The 18,071-nt window shown below is 59.0% G+C and overlaps 2 protein-coding genes across 5 annotated transcripts; one reads left to right on the plus strand and one right to left on the minus strand.

The window, feature by feature from the left end:
• Positions 1-504: 504 nt before the first annotated feature.
• On the minus strand, positions 505-1,255 carry TMEM203 (transmembrane protein 203). Its single transcript, XM_009476143.2, has one exon. The coding sequence runs from the start codon at positions 1,252-1,254 to the stop codon at positions 844-846; it is 411 nt and encodes a 136-aa protein (XP_009474418.1). The 5' UTR covers position 1,255; the 3' UTR covers positions 505-843.
• Positions 1,256-1,382: 127 nt separating this feature from the next.
• Positions 1,383-17,433, plus strand: NDOR1 (NADPH dependent diflavin oxidoreductase 1). Of its 4 annotated transcripts, none has more exons than XM_087753075.1 (15): positions 1,383-1,451; positions 3,040-3,174; positions 3,639-3,716; positions 4,137-4,234; positions 5,050-5,148; positions 5,823-5,924; positions 6,421-6,627; positions 6,979-7,100; positions 7,547-7,767; positions 8,132-8,239; positions 8,936-9,050; positions 10,042-10,188; positions 10,851-10,969; positions 14,101-14,195; positions 17,230-17,433. In XM_087753075.1, exons 1-15 carry the CDS (start codon positions 1,383-1,385, stop codon positions 17,372-17,374), a joined length of 1,860 nt encoding a protein of 619 aa, XP_087609201.1. In that variant the 3' UTR covers positions 17,375-17,433. The 4 variants fall into 4 exon arrangements, with proteins under 4 accessions (XP_087609201.1, XP_087609204.1, XP_087609203.1 ...); XM_087753078.1 differs by lacking the exon at positions 1,383-1,451 and adding an exon at positions 1,506-2,256; XM_087753077.1 differs by lacking the exon at positions 1,383-1,451 and adding an exon at positions 2,344-2,946.
• The last annotated feature ends 638 nt before the right edge of the window (positions 17,434-18,071 follow it).

Below are 18,071 nucleotides of genomic sequence, written 5' to 3' on the forward strand. Positions count from 1 at the left end.
TTCTGGGGGTCTGAGGACAGTGTTTCACACCAAAGCTAGGGTCCAGTGAGACCCCCCACCTTCACAGCCAGCATCCGCCGTGCATACTCCTGTCCCCGTGCCTCGCCCTCCCAACACCCCTATCTCGGTATTTAGGGAATGGGTCTGAAATACAAATGAAAAAACCCCACGTTTCTGTTCAAACACACACACATCAGCTCGCTCTGGCGCAGAGCGTGGCCCTGTAAAACCCTGCCAGCGCAGTGAAGGCATGAAGCGCTCAGGGAAGCCAGAGGGCAGATGACATAAACCAGCTTTGCTGTGGAAGCCAGCGCACAGTTACAAGCCCGGCCCCAGCGCGGGCAGGGCAGGCGAGGCAGCAGCCGCGGCGCTTCTGGCTGGCGGCGGTCTGGGGCGTACGAGGGTATCTGCAGCAACCAACCAACCTCCAGGTCGTTCCCGTCCTCCAGGCAGCAGTTTTAAGTACAAATGCTTTCTAAGGAAAAAGAATTTTATAAATAAAACTAATCCTTCCATGCATTTTTATTTTAAAATAAAATAATGGGCATATCAAACAGTGCTTGCGTGGCAGGATACTTTAACACCAAGAGCTGAGTGAACTGAAATGAGAATGTGGCACGAAACCATCTTTCGAAGAAGTATGATGCTATACAACACAGCAGCGTGCTTAGTTACAGAGCCGTGCTCACGCAGCACGGGTGCAACCTGCCACCTACCACTCTGTACAGAAATACAGACGGGGAAAAGCCCGACGGCCATCGCTACGAGTCCAGGGCTCTCCGGTGAGCCAGGCACGTCCCCGGCCGGGGCGAGGGCAGCGATCCGCAGCCCGCTCCCTCGCCATCAGTTCACCCGGCAGGCTCGGATCATGAGCAGCTGGAGAAGGATGAAGACGGGTGACATGATGAGCCCGTACCAGAGCTCCCGGGTGTGCTCCACCAGCTTCTGGCACAGCAGCATCTCGAAGACGAACTTGAGGCTGAGGATGGTGAGGATCCAGAAGAGCCGCAGCACGGCCAGGCGCTTCTCACCGTCCTGGAAGAGCCGCACCGAGACGATGGTGGTGAAGTAGGTGCTGAGCCCGTCGGCGGCGAAGAAGGGGACGAAGACGACCCACCAGGAGATGGCCGAGGCCTCGCCGTCCACCTTCAGGACGAGGAGCACGGTGAAGGCCAGCAGGGCCAGGCCGTGCAGGAAGATCTCGAAGGTGGCGAAGCCCAACCACTGCACCAGCTCCCGCAGGGAGAACAGCATCGTCCCCACCGCCGCGGGGACATGGGCGCTGCCCGGGGCGGCGGGGGACGGGCCCGACTCCCCCCGGCCCCGGCGCCGCAGCCGACGCCGCGCTAGGCCTCGGCACTGCCCCGCGGCGGGGCAGGCTGATGACGTTCCGAGGGAGGTGTCACCGCCTGGTGACGCAAGCGGAAGCGGCGGGGCGGGGACGGTGCCCGGTGAGTGCATGGCGGGGGCGGCGGCGGCGGCGGGGCCGCGACCGGGGGCCGGGGCTTGGGGCTCGGGGACGGGGCTTTGCCCCAGCCCCAACCCCCGGCCCCGGCCCCGGCCCCGGCCCCCGCGGGTGCGAGGCTGCAGCGGCCCCTCAGCCGCAGCCCCGCTCCGCAGCGATCGGCCCGCAGCGAGGCCAGGGGCGTTCCCTCCTTAGGATTTGTTTTAGTTATTCTGGGTTTTTTTTTTTAATTATTCTGGGTTTTTTTAAGGTATTCTGGGGATTTTTAGTTGTTATGTTTTTTTTTTAGTTATTCTGCATTTTTTTGTATTTATGCTGATTGGTTTTTTTTAGTTATTCTGGAATTTTGTTGTTGTTGTTATTCCGGATTTTTTTTCTTTTTAGTTATTCCAAGTTTTTTTCTTTTTAGTTATTTTTTAAGTTATTCTGTGTTTGTTTATTTATTTATTTATTTATTTATTTAGGGTGGTTTTTAGTTATTCTGCATTTTCTTTTTCTGTATGCTGGATTGCTTATTCCGAGTTTTTTTCTTTTTAGTTATTCTGGATTTTTTTTTTTTATTTACTCTGGGGTTTTATTTAGTTATTCCACGTTTTTTTAAGTTATTCTGGATTTTTTTTTTTTTAGTTTGTGGATTTTCTTTTAAAAAAGTTATGGGTTTTTTTAAGTTATTCTGGATTTTTTTAAAAGTTATTCTGCCTTTTTTTTAAAAAAAAGTTATTCTGGATTCTGCTTTTTTTTTAAGTTATGGATTTTTTTTTTTTTAAATATTCTGGATTAAAAAAAATAAAGTAATTCTGGACACCCCCTCCCCAATTCTGGACACCCTGCCCCCCATCATTCTGGATTACACCCCCCCCCCCCCCCCCCCCCCCCCCGTTATTCTGGATTTCCCTGGTTATGCTGGAGGCAGTGCGCTGCCCGTGGGGCCACGGGTGCTTTGCAGCTGGGGCATCTGCCGGGTGGGATTCCCTGCGGGCTGCGGTGGCCGGTGACACGCCGGGCCTTGCCGCCTGAGAGAGCGCAGGTGGGAGCGGAGCGTGGCTGGGCGCGCTCCTCTCTGTCCCTGAGCTCCCGGGCCCTTCCCCGGTTCCCCTCGGGTGGGGATCCACAGGGCAGGCGGGTACGGGAAAACTGGCAGTGGGGAACAGCCGATCCCAGGGGTGTGCTGAGCCTGCGGCGATGAGGACGGTTAAAATGAGCCCGACTGTGGATTTTAGACCCCCGAGCCAGCCCCCTCCCTCTGCCCTGGCAGCGGGGACAAGTGGCGCAGTAGAGTGGCCGCTGCTCCTGCGGACGGGGACGCTGCAGCGAAGGGGGTGTCGCTCCCTCGGTGCTGCCCAAGAGCCGAAAGAGAGCCTTGAATCCCGCTGCTGTCCCCAAACCATTCAGCCGTCCTTGTGCTTGCTGTTTGCAGTGTCAGCCCCATGAATGTCACCCCAACCCCCAGCCGCCCGCACTCCTTTGAAGCCTGCGTGGGGGTGGGTGTGACGCCCAGCCCTGAGCAGGTCCAGCTCTGCCTCTCCACGTCTCCCTTCGCCTCCTGGTGATTTCTCTGGTTTTGCCTCTTGCAGATGGCGGAACGGAAACTCCTTGTTCTTTTTGGCAGCCAAACTGGGACGGCTCAGGACACAGCTGAGAGGATTGGCAGAGAAGCCAAGCGACGGCACTTCCAGTGCAGAGTGGAGGCGCTGGACAGCTATGACGTGGTGAGTGGCGACGCAGAGTGGTGCTCCAGGCACTTCTGGTCTTGCTCAATCTCCACCAACCTCATTTCTGGCACTCGGGCATCCTCCACCCTTGCTGTGACCTGCTGTATTTCACCAGACCCTGGCTCTGTGCCCTTCCTGAGGGCAGCTTGTGCTTAACTCAGCTGAAAACGTGTGAAAACTGAGCAGTGACTCTTGGGATGGAGTTTGTGTTAGGTGACAGATGCTCAGCTGCACCCTGCAGGGCGAGGAGCACCAAGGAGCCGATGCTGCAGGCAGTGTGTGGGCAGCAGGTGCTGCTGCAGTGCCTGTAGAGGAGGTCGTGCCACGCGGGGCTGCGGGTTTTATTCCGAGTGTGGTCTGTCCGTGGGCTCGGTGTGATGTTAGCAGCCATGTCGGGGCAGCCGGGACACGTGTTTGTAGGCTGCTGACCTGAATGCGCCTTTCCATGTTTGTACCCACAGGCCAACCTCATCAATGAGCTGTTGGTGGTATTTGTGTGTGCAACCACCGGCCAGGGTGACCCACCTGACAACATGAAGGTAGGACGTGCTCCTGTCCACGTTGGTTTTATATTCCTGGTCCAGTGACCAAATTTCTCTTGAAGCAGCTTGAGTGATGGTTGTTTTGGGAGCTTTGGAGCAGCACCAGTCACATCTCGGGTTGCTGATGGGCCACGGGCAGGGAGCTGGTGAGGTTTCAGCAGCTTAACAGCTGAGAGGGGCCCCGCCATCGCACGAGCCACGGGTTTGTGGAGGGCTCACAGAGTGTCGTCCTCCTGGCACGCAGTAGCAGTGGCTACTTTCAGGGGTCACCTCTGCAGAAGGCCATGCTCCCCACTCTGGTGGGACTCAGCAGAGAGCAGGAGGGACCCCGTGGATGGGTGAGCGGGGAGCTAGGGACAGGCAGGCAGGGCAGGCTTCCTTGGCAGCAGCATGACTCCCTGGCCGTGTCCTTCGTAGATGTTCTGGCGGTTTCTGTTCCGGAAGAACCTGCCGCCCGGTTCCCTCTGCCAGCTGGACTACGCCGTGCTGGGCCTTGGCGACTCCTCCTATCCCAAGTAAGCAGCTCCGTGGCTCCGTGCCTGCCTGCGACAGCTGCTCCTCACAGCTCTGGCTGCAGGCGAGACCAGAGTGGCTGGAGAACGAAGGGGGTAAGGGGAGACAGAGCCTGACTCTAGAGCAGCAGCTCAGATGAAATGTAATTCCCACCAGCCTTAAAAATCCTTGCCCTACCAGCCCGTGTCCCTCCTAACCCCCAGGAACTGGGCTTCTGACTGTTTCTTTCCTCCCGGCCTCCTCAAGCAAATGCTTTGCTGCAGTGTGTCAGACATCACTTTTCAGTCAGTTATTACAGCCGTGCAGTTCTCTGAATCGCAGGAAAGCCTGTGCCACTGCAGTTTCAGTGGACCAAGCCAACAGGAGACATGAAACATAGAGTTTTAGGTGGCAACCAGCCCCGTTGGTCCCAGTTCTCTCCCAAAAGATTGTTCCCATGTGCCCGAAAGAGCTGTAGTGGGAGGGACGGGAGTGTCCCTGAGCCCCACGGGGCGGTGAGGGGCGAGGGGGAAGGAGGTGTTTCTCTGCCTGGGGTACAAGCTGCCCTGAAGGGAAGCTGGACCTCCCCAGGTCCCTTCTGGGAAGCTGGGCACAGGCTGTGTGGCCCAGCAAGTGGCAGCCGCTTCTCCGAGCTGCCCCAGGATGGAGCATGGGCTGGGCAGGGCACGGGGCCAGTTCGTGTGTGCTGGCTCTGGCTGGACCTGCCCCCGTGCTGCTCCGGCACAGCCCTGGCAGCGTGTGCTGGCTCGTGTAGCCAGTGCCTGCTGTCCTGCTGGAGGAGCCCTGCCCTCTGCAGCTGCGGTTATTCTCTGCTCAGGTTTAATTTTGTTGCAAAGAAGCTGCACAAACGGGTGCTACAGCTTGGGGGCAACCCTCTGCTGCCAGTGGCGCTGGGAGACGACCAGCATGACTTGGGGTAAGAGCCCAGTGGAGGGCTGGCGGGGGGGAGCCCTGGGGTGCACTACAATTTTGTCCTCGGGCTGACGGCAGGGCTGAGTGTGCTTTACCCCGGCCTCGGGGACAGCAGCGTGCTGCTCCCACCTGGGGTCTGCTCCTGCGCCCCAGACGTGGCCAGCAGCCTCCTGCTGCTCTGTGAACGCGCTTGTCTCTGCTTGTAACTCTCCTGTGCCAGGACCTGGGTCGCTTGCTTCTCCAGGGTGTCCCACGACCCCTAGCATGTGCCAAGGTCTCCTGGCTCTGCTCCAGCCCTGTTCGGACGAGGGGACAGCTGTGTCTCACAGCCGCGTGCCTGCAGTCATTACAGCAGCCTGAGCTGTGCCGCTGTTCTCCTCGCACGGGGCAGAGGCTGCGCGTGGCTCGGGGAGCCAGTGGCTGCCACTGGTTGTGCTCGGGGGTTGGTTCAGATGTCAGTGGTTGGCCCCAGAGAGTGAGGGAGTGCTTAGAGTGGCTGAGACATGTTTCCAGACCTGAAGCTGGAAGGGAACAGCATGGAGCAACTGTCCGTGCAGTGAAAGGGGAGCAGAGGTGGTTTCCCAGGGGCGGCCCAGCGTTGTCTGGGCACCGGGGTAGCAGCGCTTGAGCCTGGAGGGATGCTGCTGCTCTGCTGCAGCCTGAATTTTCTGCTTGCAGGCCAGATGCAGTGGTCGATCCATGGCTCCTGGCCTTATGGGACAAGATCCTTGCCTTGTATCCTTTCGCTCCTGGCCTTGAGATCATCAGTCCAGATGTATGGTGAGTGCAGAGGGTAGGCAGGGACTGCTGGAGCTGGCTGGTGCTTCCTCGGCTGTTCTCCAGGGTGGACATATGCCCTGCTTTGGCCAAGAAGCCTCCCCAAACAGCCTCTGGTGGCCCAAGTATCCCTTGGACTTTGGCCACAGTGGCCCATCTCTGGATGGGGTATCCCCTCGTCCCCTGGGTGCGTGGGTCAGCATCCCCGGCAGGGTTCTGCCCCTCTTGCTGTCCTGATGTGCCTCTGCCCTTGGTAGAGCAGCCGAGCGTGTGTGCCCAGCCAGCCTCCCTCTGTCTGCTCTGGAGCCTTTGGGATCTCCTTCTCCCGGCAGTCTGCATTGCGTTCCCTTACCACGGGCCAGTGCCAGGGGACAGGGACGATGGGTGGTGGATACAGTGGGAGACTTCAGGCCTCTCCCGGTCTCCAGCCTGGAGTGCTACGGCAGCAGAGGAGCTGTGGCATAGATGTAACCGCACTGCATTGCTCTTCTCCCCACAGCCTGCCCCCAAAATACACCCTGCACTACCTGGCTGAGGACTCCCCGCACCCCGATGGTGGCCTGCTCCAGCCGACAGCACCCAGGGCTGTTCCCTCCGAGCTGCATCCCTTCCCTGCCCAGATGGTGTCCAATCAGCGGGTCACAGCCGAATCCCATTTCCAGGATGTCCGGCTCATTGAGTTCGATGTCACAGGCTCAGGGATCACGTGAGCGTTTTCCTGACTCCCCCAAGCTCTGCTGTGCAGGATCGGGTGTCCTGTAGCCTGCCTTCCTCTTCCACTCCCCTTCTTCAGTAATACCTGAGGCTGCAGCCTCATGGACATGGTCCCTGCTGCGCTGTCCCCCTCCGTAACAGAGTCAGGGGTGTATGGCAGCGTGGGTCCTGCCCGTGGACTAGCTCTCTTTGCCTTGTCAGGTTAGGATGCATAACGTTAGTGACGCTGGAAATTTGGCTGAGTTGTGGCCTCTCCCCTGGTGCAGGTGCTGGTCGGGCTGGCGGTGCTGTGCCCACAGGCCTGCCCCGTGGCTGCCCTCGGCAGGTCCCGCTGCATCCACAGGTTCAGCGCAGGAGATGTGGTGATGATCCAGCCCCAGAACTGCCCCGAAGACGTCCAACAGTTCTGCCAGCTTCTGCGCCTGGACCCAGACAGACGCTTTGTGCTGAAGCCCACAGAGCCCGGTAGGTCCTGCCCGCTCCTCCTTTCCCTCCCTGCTGGGATGGGGCAGCCCCCTGAGCTCTGGCCCAACCTGGAGCTCTGCTTTTCCTTTGCTTTAGGCACAGTAAATAGGGAGTTGGGAGCAGCTGATGGATACAGGACCTCTGCCTGTCTCGCAGCATAGAGGCTCTCCTTCCCTCCCAGCGCTCCGTGCCTGCGGGTCCCACGTTAGGGCCAGTGTGGGAGGGACCCAGCAGCGTCCAGGCTGCACCCATGCCTTGTGTCTTTGCACCCCCAGCCCAGAGCGTGGAGGATCCTGCAGCCTCCCCAGCCCAGGACCCTGGTCGGGTTGCTCACACTGCTGCCCCATCCTGGGGAGCGCCAGAGCTGTGGGGGCAGCAGGCAGGCGGTGCTCGGGTGTCCTGCTCCGGTGCCAACACTGAGCTCTCCCCGCTGCCTTGCCTTGCAGGCGCATCCCTCCCTGCCCTGTTGCCACAGCCCTGCACCATCCGGCACCTGGTCACCCACTACCTGGACATCTCCTGCGTGCCACGGCGCTCCTTCTTCGAACTCTTGTCCTACTTCTCTACAAACGAGCTGGAGCGGGAGAAGCTGCAGGAGTTCAGCTCTGCACAGGGCCAGGAAGAGCTGTACAGCTACTGCAACCGGCCCCGCAGGACCACTCTCGAGGTAGGGCTGGGGGAGCATGGCAGACCCACTCCGTGAGGGCTGTGCCATGGCCTAAAGCACCCAGGCAGATGATCAGCCATAATTTCTTGGCTGGGGAATTTAATCTGCTTCACCCACTTTCTGAAGCGTCCTTGGATTTCCACTGGGGGTTAAGACCTGCTCCAAATCCTTCTGGGCTCTGTGGTGGGCCCTGGGGTGAGGGGAGGGCAGTGGGAGTGGGCGGTGGGTGCTCAGAGGTACCCGGCGTGGTGCCTTTGGTCGAGGGCAGCGTGGCACAGCAGTGTGGGACAGCCTCTGTCGCCCTGAGGAGCAGGCAGGCTGCCTTCTGGGGCGTACCAGGTCTCACCCCGCCTCGGCTTTGCAGGCCCTCTGGGATTTCCCTCACACCACGTGTGCCATTCCACCCGAATACCTGCTGGACCTCATCCCTCGCATCAGACCCCGCGCCTTCTCCATCGCCTCCTCCATGCTGGTAAGAGCTCAGCCCATTTTGGCCTCATGTCAGGCTCTGAGCTGAGGGTCTGGCAGGGCCAGACTGTATTCCCAGACCCTCTGAGCACCCACATCCCGCCCAAACTCCCGCTCCACTGTGAGCCTGGATCAGCCCAACGCGCTGGATGTAAACCCCAGGGCTGTGCCAGCCTCCGGATTAGGGCGCTCGCCCTCCTGCAGCGCTGCAAGTGCCAGGGCTGGCCCAGCGCCCTGCAGAGGTCTGGTGTCCTTGTCACCCGGAGCAGTGGGAGGTGGTGCCACTGGGAGCTTCCCTGGGTGGTGTGGCCATGGGAAGGGCGAGTGCTGCTTCCCGCTGCTGCCGGGAGGTGGCAGTGGGACCTGGCCCGGGTGGCTTGGCAGATGTCAGCCCAAGCACAGGTGGCATTTGCCCTCTGTGGGGGCCTCTTGGGTTGGACGGTCTCTGTCGCCATTGCCAGCTGTGCAGAGCGTTCCTGCAGCAGTGCTTCTCTGGGAAAACCCCCTTCCCCAGCGGAAAGGTTTTGGGCAAGGGTGTGCTCCATCCTGTGTCTGAGCGGCCGTTTCAGGCTAGGATGAGTGTTGCAGATGCCCTGGCAGGAGCTGGGCCCAGGCTCTGTCCCTGGAGGAGGCGCTGGGCTCTTCCTGCAGAGCCATGCTGGGTGTCTTCTCGTTTCTCATGGCTCCTGTCTGGACACAGGCTCACCCTGACCGGATCCAGATCCTCATGGCAGTAGTGAGGTACAAGACACGGCTCAGCAAACCCCGTCGTGGTCTCTGCTCTACCTGGTTGGCTTCTCTCAACCCAGAGCAAGGTAACATTGCTTGGATTCTGTGAGGACCCTGTGTGCTTGCCGCAGCACACAACGCTGATCCCACGGGACTGTGGTGGAGCTGTGTGCATGCTGGCCACGTGCTGGAACTGCCTGGACCCTGGGTGGAGCACCACCACCACAGGGAGCTGGAGCACACTGGCTTGGCCAGATGGGCTGAACGCACAGTAGCTGCCCTTCCTCACTGCTCCCATCCTCTTCAGAGCATGGCATGCTCCTCCAGCTTGCCCTAAGCACCCTGAGCTCCTGGTTTTCTCCCAGCTGCTTAACCCTCCTGCTTCCAGTGCCAGTGTAACCCGCAGTCCCACTGTGGGCTGCTCCTGGCATCCTGGAGCTGGTAGTGCTCTGTCTGCTGGACACCTCAAGCCCCACAGTACCAGCTCAGGGAAGAATGGTCCTTCCTTTGAGTATGTCCATCCTGTCCTGTGAAGCCTGTATGTGCTGCTCATCTGCTCTAACCACAAAACCCCTCTAGCTGGGTCCCCAAGCAAATGGGACAAGCTCATGGGGTCTCCCTGCTGCAGGATGGTAGATGCTGTATGAATCCAGGGCAAGAATGGGTCTTCTCTGAGTACCTAGATGGGGATCTTCACCCCTCCTCTGGCTCCCAGAGGAGGTAAGCTTGGCGCTCCCTTACTCAACAGCCAGGTTGAGATCTCTGCTCACCTCCACTGCTGTCTTCCCTGGCACCAGCTGTGTGAGGAGAAGGCTGTCCCACAGCCTGTGTGCTGTGGGGCTCTTGCCTTGCTCTGGGGTTCCCTCAGGTGCTTGCAGAGACAGTGCTGAGACAGCTTTTCATACATGCATAGTGTGCCCGCAGCACCAGGGGTGCCTTGGTGCCAGGGTGGTGGTAAGCCAGGTGCTGTCCATATCTTCAAAGCATCCTGGAAGATGTGGGTGCCTGGCTCGCCCTCCGCAGGGTGTCATAGGTGCAGTGGTGGTGAGGTGATGCTAGTTGGCGTGTGTTTTGCAGGTGATGTCCGGGTGCCGCTTTGGGTGAAGAAAGGCGGACTGAAGTTCCCAGCTGCCCCTGACACCCCTGTGATCATGATTGGCCCTGGCACAGGGGTGGCACCTTTCCGAGCAGCGATACAGGAGCGGGTGGCACAAGGACGTAGAGGTGAGGGATGGTCCTGGGAGGGACTCAGGATGCCCCTTGCTGCAGGCAGGTCTGTGTTCAGCATATGGGAAGGAGGGACTGGGGGCTCCCAAGGGTTTAGACAGGCCCAGGCTTTGCTGTGTTTGAGTGGGAGCAAGCTGGGCTCTGGGGCAGTGTGGACCAGAGCCTGGTGTGTGCAAGCTGTGTGGTTATTCACAGGCTGTGCTGCAAGGCTGCTCCTTGGGTCACGGCAGGGCTCTGCAGAGGCTCTTTCTTGGCTCTCTGAGTGGAGATGGGTCGTTGAACCCATCTTCTGCCGCACAAGGAGTTGTGCCTCTGCCCTTGTCCCATCCTCATTCCCCTGGCTCAGCTGTGGGTCTCAGCAGGAAGCTGAGGCTGCTGGAGGGGAACAGGCAGCCCTGGAGGGCTCTTCTTGCCCTGCCTGCCCCCTGCCTCCTGCTTTCCCAGCACACAGGGGCCTCTGGTTGCCACAAGCCACCTGGCTTAATGGTCACACGGTTCCTGAGTCCTCCTGGCTCTTCCAGGCCAGGGCTGTCAGCCAGACCTGGCAAAGAGGTGAGAGCCCTGGGGCTCTGCTGCAGGTCCCATGGGCGCCAATGGCCCCCAGCGTTCTCAGGGCATTTGGTCCACCCAGCGCAGCCCTTCTGGTCTGCTCTCTGCAGGGAACTGCTTGTTCTTCGGCTGCCGCCAGAAATCCAAGGACTTCTACTGCCAGGCGGAGTGGGAAGAGCTGGTGACGAAGGGCTTCCTGAAACTCTTCACTGCCTTCTCCAGGGACCAGGTTAGTTGCCAGAGGAGGAGGGTGGATACAGAAGCATCTCGGGCAGCACTAATGGGAATCTGCCAGCGTTTGTGGCCCCTGTACATGTTGGCACGGCCTGCAAAGGGCCTGGTGGGGTGACGCAGCGGTCGCCTCGCTCCCCTGCACTGCCTGGGTGCTGGCTGGGATCCCCACCAGCAGCGCAGTGCTGCTGCCCAGCCAGGACATGTCTGGCTGGGTTGAGCTAGAAGGGTTGCTGGGACAGGGCCAGCAAGTGCCGGAGCAGATAAGGCGTTAGCCAGCTTTGTTTGCTGGGCCACGTGAGTGATAAAAGGCTCCCAAGCCTCTCGGAGGGGTCATCAGGCAATAACCTTTCTTGGTTGAGTGGTGCCCTCCCCACCATGTCCCTCTGCTGGCTGAAGCTGAGGAGCTTGGCCTCCTGCCCCAGCTCGTGGTGCCGACATGCCAGTGCTCCCCGAGCCTCGGCCATGCAGGAGAAAGCTTCCCAGAGGTACGAGCACCCCCACAACTCAGCCCCTCACTTTGCTCCCTTATTTCCCAGGCAGTGTCTTTGGTGGGCAGCTCTCAGCCCCTCTCTGGGCTGCAGGGCTTTTTATGTCGCTGGAGAGGCTCTTTGAGCTGGGACTCTGTTTCACTGCCTTGCCCTGTCCCTTGGTGGCACTGAAAGCTCAGCCCGCCTCTGAAATAGAGATCTGATAAAAAGGGTCAGTGAGAATGGGTATTTCTAGGTAGCTCAGCTGCACCAGTCCTTTCCTCCTGGCTGTGCGCGTGCATTGACATGAAGCCAGCATCTTTTATCCAGTCACTTGTAAGGCATGAGTTGAATGCCTCTGTGAAGGCTTTCCAAGTCTTTGATGAGCAGGAGCAGCGCTGCAGACGTTTATTGGATGACCAGTCTGCCTTTTTCCTGATGGCTCACACAGTGAAGGGGGGGCCTGCTGCTCCCCAAATCTGGAGAGCGGCCCAGAGCCGCCTCCTGCCCTCGCAGACTCTGGAGGGATGGGACTCGCATTGGAGTGTGCTTCCCGGCCTCCCTTCTCTGCCTGCTCCGTGGGGCAAAGCAGTTTGTCACGAGGGTCTTCTGCCGCCGAGTCCTTGCTGTGCTGCACAGGGAGGCGAGGGGGAGCGTAGCCAGGTAGGATGTGCTGCATTGGGCCGTTGTACCTGCGGCTCTGGGAGATACTACAGCCGTTAACTCGTCAAAAAGTTTGTTTTCAAAGAGCCGGCAGGAGCTGGGATGCTCCATAGCCTAGCAGGATTTCCCTCTTCTCTCTGTAAGGTCCCCTTTGCAGTGACCTTCTGTCACATCGTGTCTGTCCCGTGGTGCAGACTGATTGATCCCAGCCTAATGCGGCTGTCGCTAATTCTCAGCAGGATGCCCTGGGGTTTAGCTGAGACGTCGTGACCCGAGTTTGTTGCTGGGGTGCTCTGGTTTCCAGGTAGCTGCAGGTCCTTAAATGACCTGCTGGGAGCCCCAGCCTCGACGGCAGAGCCTCTGTCAGCACTTAGCTGATTAATGTTAATGATGCTGAAGCTGAGCTACTGGCTGGCTGTGTTGGTGCTTGTGACGGGCTTGCTTACCTCCTGCATCGCCGGCGGCTGGGTCGGAGCAGTGGGGCTGTGCCCGAGGGTGACCTGACTCTCCAGTGCAATGCAACCAGTGGGGCTGTGTGGGACCTGCTGACTGCGCTGGGACCAGCCCTTGTGACAGCCGGGGCTGGTTGCTGCTTGGGGTTGTTCCCACGCACACCTCCGGACTGCAGTGCACAGGGAGCCTGAAACGCAGCCAGAGCCTTGTTGCCTTTGGGACTGGACGGGAGGGAGGAGGACGTGGGGAGGAGGCTGCGCCCGCGGCGCAGCTCGCCGCTGTGCAGAGCCCGGCGTGGTGGGACACGCGGCAGAGGGCCTGGCCTCCATCACAGTGTCACCTTTGTCACGGAGGAGCCGTCTGGGCCGGCAGTGAATTCAGGCACGTTGGCAATGGTGTTCATCTTGGGCAGGAGCCAGGGCCGTAGGCAGTTGCTTGGATGTGTGAAGTCTTGTGGATTAACCCTTTGGGAACTCTCCTTGGTTGGGCTGTACTGTGCCAAAAGCCGGTCGTATCCAGTCTCTAAGCGCAGTGGAGGGGCAGGGAGCGGGACTGAGGCTGTCTCTCCAAGTTTCCTGCCCTTCTGAGCTGCTTCAGGCCTCCAGCAGGTGACAGGGCTGGGACCGGCAGCCAGGGCACGGGGAAGGGTCTCTGCCCTGCAGCAGCCCTGGGACAGGGGGGCCACCGAGCCTCCTCTGCCCGTGCTGGGAGAGGAGAGGGCAGGAGGGGAGCCTCACGGGGCCTCCCCAGCTCATGGCCCTGGCTCTTCACCAGAGCTCAGGCAGGCAGGGGGCAGCCAAAGGATTTGGAGGGGCTATTTATCGAACATATATAAAATTATACATGTTCCTTTTCCGGGTTAAGTAGAGGTGGCCTGTCCACCTAGGCAAAGGCCAGTAATCAAATGTCATTGATGGAAAAATTTGGATGCGATGCGTCATGATCCGAGTCCCATATATCCCTACATACTATACCCTAGATCTACTGGGTCAACCCTCGACACAAGCTCCCGTTGCCATAGGCCTCTCTTCTCTCTCCGAAGCAGTTTGGACCCTGCTGCCATAAAAGAAAAAATCAGTTTATTAACAGTCAGTACAATGAATATAAATACCACATCTCTATATAAGTCCATAAAGCACATTTGAGTGGCCATCGACGCAAACGAGACCCGCATCGGTTGATGCATTTTGACAATACGATGTGAGGGTGAGCGAAGACCAGACAGCACCACCCTCAGTGACTGCTGGGTTGGAGCCCAACTTTAAACCCGTGGGCACAGGTTCAGGGCCACGATACAATTTCGATGCCAGAAATTTGTCCTGGGGCGTGTTGCCCACAGAAGCTCCTTCTGCTGCACCCATCTCCCACCAGCCCGTCCCAGCGCACTGACACGAGGTGTGGGGATTCCCTTCCCTGTGTGAGAGCTGATTTAACTGCTTCTCCCTGTGCTGCCCCGAGCTCTTGCAGACGGCCCCTGAGCACAGTCCCGAGGGGCTGGGGCTGCTGCCGGGGCTGATGGGCTCAGCACCATGTTTCCCTGCAGGAGGAGAAGGTTTATGTTCAGCACCGCATCCAGGAGAACCGAAGGCTGGTGTGGGAGCTGCTGAGCAGCGGGAGCGCTCATATCTACCTGGCTGGGTGAGTGAGAGGTCTCCGCGCAGGGACTGGGGAAGCGGGGCTGCACGCCGCTCCGTCTCCGCCTCCCTGGAGGCATTGCCTTGGCTCAGCCTCCAGAGCGAGCACACCCTGCACCCCAGCAGGCCTCTGGGGGCTGCAGTGACCGCTGCAGAGGGACCAGCTTGTTCCTCCTCTCCATATGTCCTGCTCCACAAGCCCTGGGCTGAGAGGGCCATTTCTCACCTGCCCTGTGCTCCGGTTAGGAGGGGCAGAGCTGGCACCATGGTAAAGCTGCTCCAGCTGACCCCATGTGCCTGTCCCTCCAACTGCCAGTGCCTGTGACTGGTGTCACCTGCCAGCGGGCAGCCTGGCCTCCGACCCACGGCAGATCCATACATGGGAGAGCCCCAGCCTCTCTTCGCACCCCTCTCCTCCAGCGGGGCTCAGTGAAACCAGACAAGAAGGCTTGTACGGTTCCTGTGGCTGCTTGGGTGGGCGGGAGGCTTTTAAAACACAATATACCAGAGCTCCACCGGTGCTGGGGCTCCTCAGCAACAGCTTTTGGGACCCTCTTCACATCCCAGCTGGCTCTTTGCATCCAAAACTGCCTTCCCGGGGCAGGGATGAGCCATGTTGCACCGCAGCCTGCCTCCTTTGACAGCACAGTAATTCACCAAGTGGTTACCTTGGGCTGACGGGAAATCTCAACCACTTGGCCAGAAAGTGGGGTCTGGCCTTTGGAGGCAGCGCATCTGCAGCTCTGTTCCTGGCTCTGTGGCTGTTTTCCTGGGCAGAGCCCTTAACCTGCCTGCCCTTGTCGCTGCCTGTATGGCAGGAAGGAGGCCGCTCACCCGCTGCCTGGGGCGAGGGTTGTGAAATGCTTTGGGCTCCTTGAGCTGGCGAGAGGCTGGCGATGGTGTTCGTCGTGCACCCCGTGACCTGGAAAGCACTGTGCAAAGCTGTGCCTTGCTGTCGACATGAGCAGCAATTGCAGGAGGCTCTTTCCTGCCTGTCCCGCACGAGAGCAGGAACTTCCCCGGTGCCTTGCAGGGTGAGACTGGCCTCGCTGCATTCCTGGGAGAAGGAGATTTTTGTTTACTGCCCAGGAAGCGGAGGCCAGGCCGCCCACCGCCCTGTCACTGCCGCGTGGTCTGGCGTGCCTCCCTGCATCGTGGGGCTTCCTGGGGCCCTTACACCAAACCAGTGATTCCTACCCACAGATCTGGCGTTCGGGTTTGCTCTCCTCCATGAAGTTGCACTTAGGACTTGGGGTTGTGCCTCCCTCCCCAGCCCAAATGCCAAGACCATTGGGTGCCCATCTGCAGTGTGCCCATGGCTCTGTCCTCTCCCGCTTCCATCTGCTTTGCTAATTTCTGGTGCTGATGGGAGACACCCTGGGGGCTGCCAAAAAAGATTCCTCTTCCTCAACGTCTTGGAAAGAGCATGGCTTGCACAGCTCCTGCCGTTGCAGGATTTTGGAGTGGTCGTGGGGATGCTGTTTTGGACATCGGGGTTGCTCCGAGACCCATCTCGCTGGGGTCTTTGTCCCTGGCACAGAGTGGCCTTCAGCCCCGATCGGGCAGGTGGGATCTGAGAGCCTCATCCTCCTGGCACGAGTGGTGACTGTCCCATTTGCAGCGGGCACTTTCCCACCCCTCCTGAAGGAGGTAAAGTGTAAGGTGTAAAGACTCCTAGGATCACGGCGCTCCGCCTTGGCCCCCAGACATCTGCCGTGAAGTGCCAGTGGGGTGCCAAACAGGAAGGTGCAGGTGGACTAGCCTGAAAGTGGCCTTTTTTTCTCCTAAAAATAGCATTCACAGCTTCACCCACACTAGGAGAAAGATGGGGAAAGTGAATCCTGGGCTGCGCGTCCCTGAGCAGCGGCCCTGGGCCATGTGGCACGGTGTCTCTGCCTTCCCCGGCCCTTGTCGGCTGGGGCAAGGTCCGGGGAGCCGGGGCTGTATCTTCTCTCTGATTGTGCCTGGCTTATCTCGCCCAGGGGCAAAAAGGTTGAAAATGTCTCTCTTTTTCTGCAAAAAATAGATACTTGACATCTTTTCCATCATAAGCCCAGCTACATTATCTTGCACTTGCATATCAGTGCCTGACTCAGAAACAATATGACTCTTCCAAAAAAAGAAGACCTCCTTTCTGTGTATTTTGGGATGCTAATCAGCTTCAAATGCAAGTCAGAATTCTGCCTTGTTCTTGGGAAACAGCAAGGACATTGCCAGATGCTTGTGCCAATTGGAGCAGCCTGGGAAATTTTTTATTAGATGTTTTTTTTGTCGCGCAGTCAGTTCATCAAACGAAACTCTCTCCAGGAAAAAGTCTGAATTTCTTATTTCCCATAAGAAATAATTGCACTTGGAAGTGTTGAATCCTGTTCGGGTATTTTGTACACAGCGACTCGTGTTTTCTTCACCATTTCTCTTGTTTTGAGGTTTGAACGGGCTTTGGTTACAAATGTCACCATCAAAACGATCATTCCAGGTTTCTTGAAAGGAGGCAGCGGATGGACTGAAGCGGCTGCTCCTTCGCAGCGGTCGTCTTACCCAGCTCAGGATCAGACATGTCTTCCATCGAGTGTTTCCCCTGAGATGAAAGGACAGTTTCCCACCCTCCTGCCGATAAATTATGACTCGTGCATGTTCCCCATGTCCCTCTAACGAGGGTGATGGGAAATGGAGCAATGCGGAGGCCGGGGTTAAGGCTACCGAGCTGCAACGCTCCTTTGCCGGGGACTGGGTACCGAGGCCTTGTCTTTGCCTGCAAATGCCAGCGCTGAAAAGCCCTGCGTAGATAACGGCGCTGCTCTCTAGGGAGTGGTACGAGCTGCCTCTCGAAGCCTGTCATTTATGCCGTGCCAGGCAGGGTGAGGCAGGTTCCCACTGCCCTGGCGCAGCGGCAGCCCGCGCTGGGTGCCGAGGGCGATGGGTTCGGCCGCAGGGACCGCTGCCCCGCTGATGGGCCGCCTTGCCGCAGCACCAGGGATGCAGATACGCCCCCCGTTTTCCTCCTCGGCCTCCATCGTGCTGCCTACTCTCTCTTCCAGGAATGCCAAGCAGATGCCAGCGGCGGTGGCCGAAGCCCTGCAGTCGGTGTTGCAGCTGGAAGGTGGCCTGTCGCCCTCCGAAGCAGAGGAGCATTTAGCAGCCCTGGAACGGTCCCAGCGCTTTCAGTCTGAAACCTGGTCGTAAGCCTGGCTCCCTGCCTCCCCCTTCCCCGCAAACTCTGAATAAAGGAGCCAGCAAAATGATCACCTCTGGCATCATTCTTGGGCTGAGATTATCCCAGCCAGGACAGGGGCCTGGTGAAGGGGCTGGATTTACCCAACCAGCCCTTCCCTGATGGCAGCAGAGCTGCGGTGGGCAAGGGGAACCCATCTCCTGCGGGTGTGGGTTTGGCGTGGGTAAAGCCTGGCTCCCTGTGCCCACACCCTGCCGGAGCGGAGGCGAGAAGTCTCTGGTGGGATGCTGCTGGCTGGCTCCTGCGTGGGACCGAGCTGCCACCCTGTGTGCTCCAGCTCCTGGGGTCCCCGTGCCGGGTGAGCAGCACCCGCGGGCATTGCTAGAGCTACGGCATTGCTAGAGCTATGGCATTGCTAGAGCTACGGCGCTGGCAGCTGCCATTGTTTGTGGTAGGACCTAGAGGAAGTGAGCTGTTGCATGGGAGCCTCTCCACCCTGGCATTAGTCAGCGGCAGCAGCGCTTGCTGCAGGAGGCTGCCTTGACAGACCTGTTCCCCCTGTCTCCAGTGGCTGAGGCCAGCAGGGATGGGCGCAGGAGGAAGCTTCCATCCCTCTGTCTCTGCTGCCGGTTCGTTTTCCTGAGCCTGCTTGATGCCAAGGTCTGAGTGCCAGTTCCCATCGAGTTATCCCATTCCCTGAGCGCCTGG

The sequence above is a fragment of the Nipponia nippon genome, unplaced genomic scaffold (assembly GCF_047370975.1).
Source record: "Nipponia nippon isolate SJK-2023a ecotype South Korea unplaced genomic scaffold, ASM4737097v1 scaffold_16, whole genome shotgun sequence".
In the NCBI taxonomy this organism is placed as follows: domain Eukaryota; kingdom Metazoa; phylum Chordata; class Aves; order Pelecaniformes; family Threskiornithidae; genus Nipponia; species Nipponia nippon.

Excerpts from the sequence above, each read along its gene's own strand:
- TMEM203 (XM_009476143.2), bottom strand. The coding sequence starts at position 1,254 with ATGCTGTTCTCCCTGCGGGAGCTGGTGCAGTGGTTGGGCTTCGCCACC.
- NDOR1 (XM_087753075.1), top strand. The coding sequence starts at position 1,383 with ATGACGTTCCGAGGGAGGTGTCACCGCCTGGTGACGCAAGCGGAAGCG. Across the intron at positions 7,101-7,546 it reads GCTGAAGCCCACAGAGCCCG|GCGCATCCCTCCCTGCCCTG; the intron begins GTAGGTCCTGCC and ends CTTGCCTTGCAG. Across the intron at positions 7,768-8,131 it reads CCCGCAGGACCACTCTCGAG|GCCCTCTGGGATTTCCCTCA; the intron begins GTAGGGCTGGGG and ends TCGGCTTTGCAG.